Source organism: Oryzias latipes, chromosome 10 (genome assembly GCF_002234675.1).
Source record: "Oryzias latipes chromosome 10, ASM223467v1".
Taxonomy (NCBI): domain Eukaryota; kingdom Metazoa; phylum Chordata; class Actinopteri; order Beloniformes; family Adrianichthyidae; genus Oryzias; species Oryzias latipes.
Window position 1 is genome coordinate 10,568,908 of NC_019868.2, and position 15,462 is coordinate 10,584,369.

The 15,462-nt window shown below is 41.9% G+C and overlaps 2 protein-coding genes across 2 annotated transcripts; both read left to right on the top strand.

Moving 5' to 3' along the window:
- The first annotated feature begins 5,788 nt into the window (after positions 1 to 5,788).
- On the top strand, positions 5,789 to 8,275 carry LOC101165567 (protein ANTAGONIST OF LIKE HETEROCHROMATIN PROTEIN 1). Its single transcript, XM_004073189.4, has 2 exons — positions 5,789 to 6,379; positions 7,212 to 8,275. The coding sequence occupies exons 1-2, from the start codon at positions 6,072 to 6,074 to the stop codon at positions 8,101 to 8,103; spliced, it is 1,200 nt and encodes a 399-aa protein (XP_004073237.1). The 5' UTR covers positions 5,789 to 6,071; the 3' UTR covers positions 8,104 to 8,275.
- A 2,442-nt stretch (positions 8,276 to 10,717) lies between these two features.
- LOC111947977 lies at positions 10,718 to 15,288 on the top strand. Its single transcript, XM_023959023.1, has 2 exons — positions 10,718 to 11,574; positions 13,090 to 15,288. The coding sequence occupies exons 1-2, from the start codon at positions 10,894 to 10,896 to the stop codon at positions 15,151 to 15,153; spliced, it is 2,745 nt and encodes a 914-aa protein (XP_023814791.1). The 5' UTR covers positions 10,718 to 10,893; the 3' UTR covers positions 15,154 to 15,288.
- The last annotated feature ends 174 nt before the right edge of the window (positions 15,289 to 15,462 follow it).

The following is a 15,462-nucleotide window of genomic DNA, read 5'->3' on the forward strand; positions in this document are numbered from 1 at the left end:
GGGACTTTTCCTTACAAGGTTATAGCTGCAGCTAAATCACGGTACTGTCAACCTTATCAAAATGTATTTTATAGAATTAAATAAACACAAAGAAAGTCATTTTAAGATCTTTTATATTCCTAACTACTCAGTGTTTTATCAGTGCCTGTTTGGATTAACAAAGAGCTGATTTCCTGGAGATGGAAAATGATTTCAGATCAGTGAAGTAGGGCAATTCCCCACGGCACACTTGACCATCTCCCGCGGCACACACACTGGTTGAAAAACCCTGCTTTATTTAATCTCACTGTACTGGACAACTGATTTGTGTGCAGTTCGACTAAAGTGGAAAGTATCAAGAACAGTATGATGAAATCACAATGACTACAAGGAATTTTCATCAAAAATGAATGAAAAGTATTATTGTTGTGTGGTGCAAACTATTTCCCTAAATTGTTTGGTTTTTTAAATCAAGTAGGAAGAATAGCACATCTGCAAGTTCAAAATGCATCACAATGTTTGGCATTATGAGCCATCAGCTGTACTAATCTCACTACTTTGTTAAGAGTCACTTATTTGCAAATTATAAACAGTTATGGAGATATGAGGTCTGCCTGCTAGAAACAATATAAGTCATTATTAGTGGGTCTCTGTTCCTACATAATCTAAAACATTAAAAAAAACAGTGCTGTTCATAAACAGTATCTTTTTTTTTTTTTTTTTTTTGTCAGGGTATGCTGGTTCCAGAGATTGAATGGGAGGAGAGTGGATCCATGGCTGAACCTCATCCTGGGATCAATGTCCCGGTATGGGACAGTCCCCTTTTGGGTCCACAAATGTTGGAACTGCAAGACGACATCAATCCATTGTTTAATTCAGACCGTGTGGGAGTGGACCTACATCTTTACTGTCCCGTTTGTTTAGAACTTAATTTAGGCGACATAATTACATACAGAAGAAGAGAGACTGAGGGGAGTAAGACAGAGTTCAAATCAATACTGCTGTATTGTTCAAGGGACTTCATTGTATGTAAGGAAGTTATGAAAATTAGTTCCAGTTTAAATAAAATTCAAATCAGTAGAGATCCCACATTTGCTTAAATTTTGATGTTTTAATCTGTCCATGTTTTCACTGAATTTTACTCTGCAATAAAGGGTGAATGTTTGCACTTTGTTGTTCTATGACCATCTTTTGTTGTGTAGTATTTAACCACCTATAAAACCCAGAGAGATGAGGATCTTTTTTGCAAGGGTGACCTGGCCAAGAGGTGTATATGTATATGGTTACAATATAAAATCAATGACATTTGAGTTATTAAAAAAATAAAATTAAGGTCCATCAAAGTGACTTTGGGCTGAGCAGGGGAGGTGTATATTGGGCGTCTGTGATTGACAGTGAGATGAACTTGAGGTAATGTAGTCCCACTGCGTGGTACGGAGCAAAGTGATGCCAGTTTCTCCACAAAACCTTCTGTGGAAGTTAAAGATTTTTCTCCTCCACCTTCATATGATCTAGACCGAAGGGGACCGTGTCTGAGTGTTGAAATGACGCTAGCATGAAAGCTAAGAGAATAACGTACAAACAATCCCGAGTGAAACATTCATTTTAAATCTCATGACCAGTACAGAGTTCGATGGATTCTATGTCAACTGCATTCAACCACTGTTGCCTTGCTCCCAGGTCCACTGAAAAGTTGCACAAGCCAGTAATTTTTGACAACCCAAGGCAAATAAACCGACAAGCCATGCTAAGGCTAACACGCTAACGACCGACTGGTACAGAATCAAATATGGGCGGAGCTTTTGCCACCTGCAGAAAGCGTAGAGAAAGTGTAAGGGGCCATTCGATTGGCTAAAAGCGAACCCGCCTGCTTTGCCGATGAGTTTGATTGACAGATTCACTAGCCAATGGTGACATTAGTTGACCCGCTCCGTCAGATGAGTCTCAATATTCACCGTAGAAAAATCTCTCACACACACGGGGAGATTCACAAACGAGAACGGGATTTTGAATGCACAGTCTGCAATTCGAATGATCTGTGAGTTCACATCACATGTGTAACTAAAAATCACGTTTGTGAAGCACTTACTGTGTATTTCTGATACATTTATTGTGAATTTCTAAAATGTTTTTGTGAAAAACAGTGTGCACATTTGTGAGAAACACTTATTGTGCATTTGTAAAACATTTAGTGTGCATTTGTGAAACACAATCTGTGTGTTTGTGAAACACAGGGTGTGTATTTCCGAATTTATTTTTCACGTTTGCATAAAATGACATTTGTGAATCGGAGCGTGTGTATTTGTAAAACCGGTTGTGTGCATTTCTGATTATTGAGACTGAAATAACTCCATAGCGCTGCAGCTGTGTTTTATCTGTTTCCCCTCCTTAGAGCTCAGCGCATATGTAAATTAGGGAATACCCAACAATCTTCATAAAAGAGGAGGCGACAGAATATGCACCAGAGCGGAGAGAGATTGTTGTTGGGTATTCACGCTGTTCGTTCTCCTCGTAAAAAGGTACATTTGGTCTGTTGACTTTCTTTCCTTATGTTGTTATTCTGATGTTGCAGGTTGTTTTAACCCAACAACAAGGATTTCTTATTTGTTACTAAACCAAAGGAGTTAGTTACATTTATGAATTTAGGGCTGAGCTGATCTTAGAACAGTAGGATGAACCGTGGAAAGTTTGGTCCACTGTTGCTGACATTAATTTTTTTTTTTTTTTTTTTTCAACTTGTCCTGTCCAACAGCCGGGCAGACAGATGAGAGCTGAGGGCCTCTTGTGTTGGACATATTTTACTTTAACCAGAGGGGTTATTAATCTTCAGACAAACCAAAGGTATGTCTGAATAAACCCCTTTTGTAATTGAGGCCAAACTTTATTAATTTCAATCATGTCTGAAAATCTTTGGTGTTGGACCGGACGGAAAAGGAAAGAGGGGAAGAAGAGAGAGGGACGTTAGAGAGAGGGGGGGTAGGGGGTGATAATAGGAGGGGAAGGGGGATAAGACCATGAAGCAGCATAAAGCAACAAGTTTACTGGTTGTTAATCATTATGGTAAGGTTCAAATGTAGTAAAAAAAAAAAAAAAAAAAAAAAGGGCGGAGCCTGTCCACGCACACACTCAAATGTTATAAACACACCTGCTAGCTGCAAAAATGTCCACCTGTCGACATGTACACAAAACAGATAGTGTTCACACGCATATGTATGCCTTAAAACCAACTAGTGTGAAATATTTCAGTCATTAAATCATGCAAACTGTTAGTGCAAAGGTGAGCTAACACCTGTGCTCAGGTGAGTGTTTATGTTCTTCTAAAATGGATGGTGGAACGTGAAAAGAAGGAGGGAGAGTGCCCAGCCATCCCCACCCCAAGACCCCTACCGCAGCAGCAGCGGCAGCCGGAATCCCCCCAACGCCACACGGGAACCGGCAGGGAACAACCGCCGCCCGGGCGACCAAGCCCGCCACCCAGGCCAGGGCCAGCAGGGCCGCCGCAAGGCCCCCAGAGCCAGAGGCCAGGGAGGCACGGAGGGAAAGAGAGCGCCGCCCCAGCCCAACCAGGAGAGCAGCCCCCCCGCCACGCCGGGAGAACCCAACGCAGGGCCCCACCGGAGAAGGACGCCCACAGCCCCAAACGAGCACCCCACCACCACCCAGGAGTTCCGGGCATCCCCCCGCCCCAACCCCAGGTACGAGCCAGGACCCCCCAAGGGAGACCCGCTCCGCACTCCAGGCAGCCATCGGCCCGGCCCACGGTTGGTCCAGGGAGGAGCGATGCAGGGTCCCGCCGCCCCCGCCCAGGAGGGGGGAACCCCGGGGAAAAAAGAGGGCCCACAAGGGGTGTTGTAAATATGGCCCGACCAGGCTCGGCCACAGTTGGAAATTTGGCGGGGCCCAGCACTCAGGAGTAAGGACCAGAACCCACCCCCCAGGGACCAGACACCCCCGGCTCAGATATAATGTGAACCCCCCCAGGCCTCGACGGGACCGAGGCAGCAAACCGGCCGGGGAAACCGCTGATGGCCTCAGCGGAGACCCCGACCCGTCAACCCCCCCTGCCCCGTACCAATAGTGCCCCCCCCCCTCCCCCAGAATGCCCCCCCACAGGACAGGGCCGACAAGACCCCCCCCCCCCCCCCCCCCCCCAGACCCCGCAGCCGAAGCGGATGACACCCAGAGCGACCGGGGGCCCCAAGAGGGTTGTCCCGTCCCGCCCCAGAGCCAGGGAAGGGCCGATCCCAGCCCCAGGTGTAGACCACCACCCCACCCCCCCACCACGCACCCCCACACCCAAGCCCAGAGGACCACGCAGCGCCCCCAGCCCGCCCCTCCCAGGCGCCGGACCCGACCCCCCGACCAACGGAGCCCCCACCACCCCCCGCCAGGCACCGGAGGCCCCGACCCCCACCCCGGCCCACGGCAGAAGGGCAAGGAGCAGCGACGACCAGGCCCCCCCCACCCCCTAAGTCACGGAGTTAGCTATGGGAGACCAGAGAGACCGAATTCTTTCAAAGTTACTTGAACTTTGGGCTGACATTTTTTCCAAGCTGATATGATCAAGCAGCAGATTTCTGTGTTGACTTATATTTATATTTTTTTTGCTTTTCCAATTTATTAAAATAGTTTTTTTAGCAATGCAAAGAGTTATGAAAATGATAGAGCCTAATCCTCCTTTCTACATCGATGGCACTCATGTCACCAAGCACACAAAGTGACGGTGAAGCTGTGATTGAAACCTTAAGCCAGACTGATAGATCGGCACATACCTGCTGCCAGAGAGCCTGAACAGGCGTGCAGAACCATAGTGCATGCATGTAATTGTCAGGTAGATTACTGTCACAGTGCTGACAAATGTCTGAGTTACTGAGACCCATCTTGAACATCCTCTGTCACTGTTGCTGACATTAAACTAAATAACAATGACTCCTGTGATCTATCAAAATGCACACATTTCAAACACTGAGGGGAAGTGCTGAAATATGTTTGTTCACATACTTTATACTCCTATTTTTAATTGTATCTTTAACCAATGAAGTTGTGTTTTTTATTAAGATTGGCAGTGATAAAAAAGGGAGAGGAACAGCCCATCAAAGTAGAATGAAGGTTTATTAGAAAAACAAATGTGTTTTTTTTTACTTTGTTTTAAATTAGATTCATTGGAGTCTATTTGCTGCTGGGAGATTCTCCTTCATATTTCATAGTCCTTAAATATAAATGTATTTTACATTATGTTACATAATATAATATTATAATTTATATTATATTATATTTATCATATCGCAAGTCCAGGTTTTATGAAACAAAAGTTCTCAAGTAACAAGGAGGCTCTGAGGAAGATGATCCACCTCCAAATGCTAAGAAAACTAGAGGAAAACAAAGATGCTTCTCAGTCAGAGAAGGAACATTTTTGCAGATACGTCTCAAAAATTAGCAAAATCCTCCTACCTCTTCTTTTTTTATGTCTTCCTACATTTTATTTTTTAACGACACAACTTTTTCTGGTTCCTATAATCATCACATCAAATACGTTTGATTCCGCTTGATTGATTTTCTTCTGCTTTCTTTTATGTGGTCTGGTCTGGTCTGCTTGATAATTTGATCTAATTTCTTGATTTTTGGATGATGGCCTTAGATTTCTCTTAATGATGCTTCTTGAACCTTTCTGGCTGTTTCTGTGACATTATGATAGAGCGTGTACATTTTTTTTCATTTGTCATTTTTATTTTGTACAAATTGCAAGACTTTTCACTGCACACGTTTATAAGAACATTTTGTGTGGAGACTTCTATTTTGATGGTCACAGTGCTACTTCCTGTTGATTCCTGCTGCTTCCTGTCAGTCTCCGTGAGGACTGTGGAGTAGAGCTTTTGCTACGTTCACACCGGGAATTCTGCGTTCGTGCTCTTGAACGCGCTTTTAGCATACGGTGTTCTCAATGGACAAGCAAGGAGGGGGATCTGCTCCCTATTCTTCTATTAGACTGTTAACAGGCGCATGTCTGCCACTACAGTTGAGAGAGGCTAAGCGCTAAAAAGTCGAAGCGCCGGTGCAAATCTCTCCATTTGCACGAAACGTTTCTATTTGCAATGGCGGATATGGATTGCTATCACATCAGGAGAGTGGCATTGGTTTATCTCTACCTGAACAACAAACGCAGACGTCGTCAGACTCGTCGCCGTGTCTGGGTTCACCATATGAGCCAGGGACAGTTCGGTGAGTTTCACCGGCTGCTGCAGGAGCTGCGCCTGGATGAAGGCCGCTTCCAGTGGTACTTCCGTCTCTCCACGGCCCAGTTTGACGATCTGCTGTCCCGCATCGGTGCGCGGATCACTCACCAGGACACCAACTACAGGCGCTCCATTTCAGCGGCGGAGCGCCTGTCCGTCTGTCTGCGGTCAGTGCTGAATAATTCTCTGAGACTAAACTGCAGACAACGTGAGATTACAGGAGAAGGGAATGAACTCAAACTGTTTACCACTGCAGTGAATAAACTGACTTTTCTATGAGAAACCTGCATGTATAAAACTAGAGTGTATAAATAGCACGTGCTCCATAGATCAACATCCATATAAATAATTCTAAAATAACAAATTATTAAGAACAATTGTTATTTAAAGTCCTCCAATCCTTTTGATCTATTGGAAAGGCGTTCCAAGTGGTCTTTTGATAATGACGTTCTTAGCCAAAATCATAATTTAAAATAAAGGTGTCATTTTCTAGGCCATAGTTTCTGCAGAGTAGCAGGACTTCATCAGAAATTCACCTCTGCAGTGGTGGGTCCAACTTTTGGCACCGATTAAGCCTTCCCATCATCCCTTTGTTTACATAACTCTCCCGCTAGTTAACAGCCCTTTCACAACCCCAACCTAACATTAGCGATGCAGGGAAAATGGCGTGCAATATAGGAGCATTCCATCTGTACAGTTTTGAGTCAGATGTCAGATCAGACGAGGAAAACAAAGACGTACATGGATCTATTCATCTGCAAGTGGATCCATCGGAATGAAGCAAAGCAGGGAGCGTGTGGCCCACAGATTGTAGTTTGTACCAAACTTACTGTTTTGTCTGCTCCTGATTCAACATGGTTCGAATAAAGAGATATTCAGAAATTCAGTTATAATCTTAATTATTATATTCTATCACAAGAAAAAGTCTAACAAGAACGGGTTAAAAACACCAAACTGTGATTTAATAGGAAATGAAATTCCATATTTGCTCTTCTTCAGCTATCTGGCCACCGGGGACTCCTACCGGACCATAGCCACCAGTTACCGTGTAGGTGTCTCAACAGTCGCCATAATCATACCAGAGGTCTTGACTGCCATCTGGGATGGGCTGGTGGAGGACTTTATGGCTGTGCCTTCTGCAGAGGATTGGAGGTCCATCGCAGAGGAGTTCCATCAGCGGTGGAACTTCCCCAACTGCTGTGGAGCTGTGGATGGGAAGCACGTCATCCTGAAGGTTCCCCCCAACTTAGGATCCCAGTTGCACAACTGCAAGGGTCCTTTCTCCGTTGTTCTTTTGGCAGTTGTGGATGCCCTCGGGCGATTTAGGGTTATTGACGTTGGGGACTACGGCAGAACGAGCGACGGCGGCATTTTGGCCAACTCCACCCTTGGTCAGGCACTTCGCTGCGGCACACTCAATCTGCCACCTGACCACCCCCTCCCAGGAGCAGAGCAGCGAGGACCCCAGCCCCATGTCTTTGTGGCAGATGAGGCTTTTCCTCTGCGGAGGAACATGATGCGCCCGTTCCCTGGCCGCGCCCTCACCCCAGAAAGGCGCATCTTCAACTACCGCCTCTCCCGGGCCCGGCTGGTGGTGGAGGACACCTTTGGCCTTCTATTTGCACAGTGGCGGCTGTTTCGACGCCTGGTTGATGTCCGGCCTGAGGTTTTGGAGAAGTTTGTGAAGACGACATGCCTTCTTCACAATTTCATCAGGTCCTCTGCCAGTGAAGCACCTGTGGAGGAGGCTGTGGCCGCTGCAGAGGAGCCACTGCGGGGGCTTGGAAGGCTTGCAGCTAACAACTTCTCCAGAGAGGCCTATGCCGTGAGGGAAACCTTCATGGCCCACTTCACTGCGGAGGGAGCAGTGACCCAGCAGCCTGCGGAGTAGCCTTTCCGGTCAATTCCTCCTTGGACTGACCCAAAACAGCTCGTTTAAGAGCCAATACAAACCATCTTGATTCCCTCCCCTTTTCTACTGACTCTGTGGTTAAAATGTACTAAAATGAAAAGTGTCTTAATGGCCTGATTTAAAGTTGAATAAAGTCGGTCAAATAAAAAAACCTCAACAATATGATCATTTTCTACAAAGGCAACACCACGATCTACATGTAAAACAAAACAAAAAAAACATTTTACAGGAATGTTGATATTCCCCTTATAAATAATATTATGTATTTTGAATTTTAAATGCTCAGAAAAGCCTTTGACCTCAGCCTGCAGAGCTCAAAATTCACCGGCTCCACCTGGGGCCTTCTTCTCTTTTTTTTGATCCTTTGTTGGAAAACTATAAAAGATTGTTATTTACTGGGATGGTGGAACGCTGAAACATGACAGACATTTTAGTTTTGATAGTTAAAATCAAGTTATTTGAAAGCATAAATAATCACCTGCATGCACCCACAAGTCCTGCAGCAGTGGATGGTCCTGAGGTGGAGATGCCTCTGGAGAAAAAGGAGCCAAGGCAGCAGGTGTTTCCAGCAGAGACTCCTGCTCTGAGAGAGGAGAGCAGGTCTCGCATAAGTCAGGAATTGAAGCAATAATAATTCATGATCCCAAAACCTAAAAATCTCTGCATCTATGATTTACATTTTAAAAACCTAAAACATTTAATACTATTCTTTATTTTACAATTAAATAAGTCGTACTCTGTGCACCTTCTACCTAGGGTTCGGACTCCATGTTCCAACTCATCTCCCATGGAGAGAAGAACAGGTCCAGGATGGCAGAGAATCCTATTTTCAAACTCCTTCTTTTCCCTCATATAGAGGTCTTGGAGGCTCTCCCATCTTTTCTTGCACTGATCTTTGGAAAAAGCAATTGATATTAGGTAATGCTAGCAGCATTTGCTACATTGTAAACAAAAGAGCTCAAAACATGCAACCTACTTACGTGACAATCCAAACTCCCCTGAAACTCTGTGCCAGGCTTTTTCTATCGCTGCTCTGTTTTGATAAATGAAGAACTTGGTATCATCAAATTCTGGCTGGACACAAACTGCCATAATTATTTTCTCCTCCATTATAAAATTGTTTATAAACAGTTGGCACTTCCATGAAATAAAAAGGACGCTACCCATACCCAAACCTGAGTCCCTGATTGGTCAAAGCTTCACTGGTTTAAAGGCCCACTCCAATAAAAATCGTGTTTTTAACATGTATCATTTTTCTCATGATGGACGGCATATATAAAATAATTATATCCATGCAGGAGCATGCATACACTGTTTATATGCATTAAGACAACAAAACACAGTTTAATCCCTAGCCCCACTACTTCTCCCTCAGAATAATGTCACATTCTTGGTCCTGTCATTTTTTGGTATCCTTAACTTCTTTTGAAATACTTATAGTCATTCAGAAATTCATTGGATAATGCAGGAGGAGTATTATCTTTGAGAATTTTATCTGTAAATTCAACATAACTGATAAGAAACAATACAACTTAGTAGTGAAGTCCATACTTCAAACAATTATACAAATGGCGTCTAACTTATATCAAATGAAAGCACAGCCATGCTTTCCATTACTTCTAGTAAATGGTCATGATAGTTTTGTATCTCATTTTAAAAACTCAATTATTTGAAGCTTATTCAAAAAAGAAATTTATCCGTTTGTATCCTCTCAAAATGCAATTGTTCTTTTCTTTTTTCCTCCAAAGTAGAAGTTGAAACACCTCAAGCAAAAATCTTTACATTTCCAAACGCAAAAGCAAGAGACTCACTTTAAGGTACTTAATGGCATATATTCCTCAGCTGGCTTCATCTGTAAACCATTTGGGTTTGAGAACGAGATCTATTCCTTTTGTAACTAATGTAATGAAACAACAGGCCACATTTTCTACAATTGCAGTACATTAATGTATTTTGGGAAGATCTACAACACTGGTTATCCTAATACAGTGGTGGACAAAATTGTTGGTACCCCTCAGTTAAAGAAAGAAAGTCCACAATGCTCACTGAAATGACTTGAAACGTTCAAAAGTTACAATAAATTAAAATTTATTGAAAATTAAATAATTAAAATCAGCCATTACTTTTGAGTTGTTGAGAATTATTTAAAAAAAAACCTAATGAAATAGGGCTGGACAAAAATGATGGTACCTCCATACAAGACTGAGAACTAATTGTCCAGGGGGTCATGATGAACTCAGGTATGTCCTTTAATTGACATCATAGCTGTTTATAAACCCATAATCAATCAGTCTGCCTATTTAAAGGGAGACAAATAGTCACGTTGCTGTTTGGTGTGAGAGTGTGAAAAAAGGGTTGATGGCAAATCAGCCCCAGCTTCCTCTGTGCCAACAGTCCTCAGAGGTGAATTTCTGAGGAACTTCAGCCGCTTTGCAGAAACTATGTCCTAGAAAATGTCACCGTTTTTTTAATTTTTTATTTGGCCTAAAAATGGCATAATCATAATTAAAAGACAACTGGGAACAGTTTTACACTAGATAAAAAAAAGACTGGAGTAGGACTAGAAGAACTGGTAATCACACATCACAGAAACCACCAGCCATGCTGCCGTGTGTTTGAGCGACTTTCTTGGTGCTTTAATCTGCAGGTCGATGCATCACAAGGTATCGTGCCAGGTGCTCTGCCTGAATACTAAAGGAACAGAACTTTGTCGCTCTGTTCAAAAAGTCTTAATTTGGAAGCAATAATTTGTGGACGACTGAAGCCCAAATGGCAGATAACACACGTCATCGTAAGAAAGACGCCGACGGTGAGCACGCCTTAATGAATGAACTGAGAGCACTCAATGACAAAATGGATAAAATGCAGACAAAAATGGACAATATGCAAAGCAATATTGAAACACAGATGGATATAAAAATAAACACCCTCCGGGGAAGCTTGGAAAAAATCATTTTTGACGGACAAGCTGCATTTAAAAGTGAGCTGGAGAAGGCGGTGAAGGAAGTGCGCAATAATCTGGATCTGGAAGTTTCAATTATGAGTTCAAGAATGGACGATATTGAAACTAAAATGAGGAACAGACAAGTGCGGGGAAAACCTTTTGACCCAGACGTGTCACTGATTATTGTCGGGCTGCCTCAAGCGGATGGAGAAAATCTCGAGGCTAAAGTGAAGGAGCTACTGCAGGATGGATTGCACTGTGACCCGGTGCCAACGCTGGTAGCCACGGAGCGCGTAAGGCAGAGAGGACGGCAACCAGGCCTGGTGAAAGTGGAGCTCGCATCGGTGGAGGATAAAGTGGCTGCTCTTCGTTTGAAGTCAAAGCTAAAAGATCATGGAAACTACAGGAGAGTTTATGTGTCATCTGCAAAGTCTCACGCGGAGAGACTCATGGAGACAAACTTGCGCACCCTTTTGCGCGAGATCCCGATGGCTAAAGACTACTATGTGGCTGGAAATGGGCGATTGATTAAACGGGCCCAAACGGCAAACAGTCCAGAGCAGCGTGGGGCAAGAGTGTGACGAGACAGTGCTCAGCCTGTAAGTACTGAATTTGTTTTAGTTCAATGGAATGTGAACGGCTGGACGCTGAATAACTGTGAACTAAGAGCGCATATTCTCATGTCGCTAGAGCCTGATATTATTTCTTTGAATGAGACTCATCTATCCAATTTGATACCGGAGCTGGATGGCTTTACTTGGATTGGACACAATCGGATTGTGCACAGAAAAGCTGTTAAAGCATCTGGGGGTGTGGGATTATTTGTGAAAAATACTCTGTTGGACAGTTTTTCTTTGAGGATTGATAAAACCTATGATGGGATTCTGTCTTTACGTTTTGAACATGGTTTGTCACAATTTTCGTTTATAGTAATCTCATGCTACTTGTCCCCTGAAACCTCTACTTGGGGGCGCAATGCTGATCTTTTTTTTGCCCATTTACTTTCACTAATTTATGCATCTGATGCTGATTCTGTTTATATATGTGGAGACTTGAACAGTCGTATAGGATGCTTAAAAGATTTTGTGGATGAGGATGATATTCCCTCAAGAGTTGTGTTAGACACGGTATTAAACAATCATGGACACACTTTTGTTGAATTTCTTAAAGACTCTAAATGTTGTGTTTTGAATGGGAGGGTAAATCCAGAGAATGATTGCTTCACCTCTGTGTCTTTTAAGGGTAAAGCTGTGGTGGATTACATTGTCACCCCGCACACTGGTTTAAACGAGTGTGTTGAATTTAAAGTTCTCACCCCTCTGGAGCTGATAAAAAGCAACAAGTCTGATCTGATGAACCTCATTGATGACAGAAGTAAACTCCCCGATCATTCAGTTCTCTATTTGCGTTTTAAAACTATTGAAACAAATTTTTCAAATAATATGCAGGCTGGGTTACAAAATAAAAAGCCAATCAGAAAATTGCCTGTTCACTTTCTGGAGTCAGAAGTCTGTTGTGAGTCTCTATGTGAAATTGGTCTTCAGCTGAGGGAAGGTAAACAAACACAGGAAAATCTGAACCATTGCTATGGCTGGTTTTGTAATGTTTTGTTTAAAGAACTGGATAAAAATAGACCAAAACAGAAATATAAAAGCAATAAAGGAATATGTAAAAGAAATCAACCTTACTGGAACAATGAACTGCAGAGTCTATGGGAAAAACTGTGTTTATCAGAGAAAAAGTATTTAAAATGCAAAGAAATGGTTCTGAAAAGAGAGCTTCTTTCTGTGTTTAAAAACTGTCAGAGTCATTTTGATAAGAAGTTAAAATTATTTAAAAGACGTTTCAGGAGGGGTAAAGCTCTTCAACTACAACTGCATTTGCAAAATAATAAATCACAGTTATTTTGGAGGGAAATAAATAAACTAGGACCTAAAAGTAGAAGGCCAATTCCACATGAGATTTTAACAGACTCTGGAGAATCTGTTTTTCTAACAGAGCAAGTGTTAAACAAGTGGGAGTCAGATTATAAGAACTTGTTTACCTGTAATAGTAGTTCCCACTTGTTTGATGACCAGTTTTTTCTGAATATGTGCAAATCCAAAAAACTGCTTGAAGACAATAAAATTTCTCTGAACTACTCTGACAAAATAAATCAGGATATTACAATTGAGGAAGTTCTGAAAGTCATTGAGAAAACTAAACTTCATAAAGCTGCTGGTGTGGATGAACTATCAAACGAGGTTCTTAAGTGTCCCAAATTGTTAACTACTCTACATTGTCTCTTTAGATTCTGTTTTAAGAATGGCTTTATACCATCTATTTGGTATAAATCGATCATCAAGCCGATTCCAAAATCCCCTCAAGCAGACCCAAGAGTCCCTCTGAATTATAGAGGCATTAGCCTTCTGAGTACTGTGTATAAAGTGTTTTCTAGTATTTTAAATAATCGGTTATCTGAATACCTAGAAACAAACGAAGTCCTTGTAGAGGAGCAGAATGGATTCAGGAGAAATAGAGCATGTATTGACAATATTTACGTTTTGTCCTCTGTTGTGAGAGCTAGACTGCAAGAAAGTAAAAGTACCTTTGTTTGTTTTGTGGATTTTAAAAAAGCATTTGACTCGATAGACAGAGATCTTCTTCAATATAAATTACTTACGTATGGTATTAATGGTCAATTTTATAAAGCAATTAAAGCTCTGTACAAGGCTCCATTAGCCTGTGTGCAGGTGAATGATCTAAAAACAGGATGGTTTTCCACACCATTTGGAGTTAAACAAGGAGATGTTCTTTCACCGACTCTTTTTTCTATTTATGTCAACGATTTAGCTCAAGAAATTAAGAAAACTAACTTGGGTATTGATATCAATAATTGGAACTTGAGCATATTACTTTATGCTGATGATATTATTTTGATAGCGGATGAGGAAATAAAATTACAAGGAATGTTAAATACAATGAATGACTGGTGTAACAAATGGAGACTCACTATCAATAGTGACAAAACACAAATCGTTCATTTTAGAAAGCCTTTAGTACCTCAAAGTAATTTTCTGTTTTATTTTGGTAAAACTACTCTTATGTATACTGATACCTATAAATATCTTGGTTTTGTTTTTCATAAAAATATGATGTTCTCAGAAGGGAAGCAGCGGTTATCAGATTCTGCTGGGAGGGCACTTGGTGCAGTGATAAATAAGATGAAGGTCTGTCCGGAGTTGAGTCTTGACACGTTTAGTAAATTGTACGATGCCATGGTGGGGTCTGTGTTATTTTATTCTGCAGGAGTCTGGGGTTATGAAGACGCTCCTGAGTGTGATAAGGTTCAATACAGGGCAATGAGATATTTTCTGGGTGTACACAGGTTCACCACTAAAGCCGCCGTAGAGGGGGACATGGGGTGGGAACCTTGTGTGATCAAACAAAGAGCAGAAGTTCTCAGATTATGGAACCGGCTGGTGACTCTACCTGTAGAGAGAATTGCACGTAAAATATTTGATTGGGATAGAGCTCATATGTATCCCTGGTGTAATGATGTATTTAACATTCTGTCCTCTGTGAACTTACAATCATTATTTTTCAATTGTTTGAAATGTAAGATAGATAATGTTAAGGAAACTTTAGTTGGTTATTATGAAAAAGACTGGAAAATGAAACTGCTTCAAAAACCAAAATTACGAACTTATTTGCAAATTAAAGACACATTTTCTGCTGAATCATATGTTATATATAACTTAAAAAGAGGACAAAGATCCTTATGTGCTCAACTGAGAGCAGGAGTGCTCCCCCTACAGGTGGAAGTAGGGCGCTTTAAAGGCATTCCTGAGGAGGAAAGACTCTGTGAGGTCTGTGAGCTGCGAGTGGTGGAAGATGAATTTCATTTTTTGTTTTATTGTCCTTTGTATGAGAAACAGAGACTTTGTATGTATGACGTTATAGAAAAGAAATGTCCTGATTTGTTTTGGTTATCTGAAGACAAAATTTTACGTTGGCTTTTTGAAAATGAAATCTTTTGTTTGGCAAATTTTGTGTCAAAAGCATGGATAATAAGAATGGACTCTATGTATTCTGTTAGACTCTGAGTAGGGGGGTTATTGGTTATGGGATTCTTTTTGGGATGGGGATGTATCTTTATGTATGGTGTATCTTGTTTTGTTTTTTAGTGTCATATAAGCCCGTGTGGGCTGGGCACATTAGTGCATGACACTTAAATAAATAAATCAATCAATCAAAAGAAGGCTGGATGTGACTGCATATAAACATCTTTTTAAAAAGATTGGTGCTGACACATCCCAATAATTGGACAGTAAAGCAGGTTATCGAAGTAATTGAGCATCAAGTGTGTTCAGTGTGTGGGCCAGTGTTCTGAATTACCTCTAGGTGTGCATGTG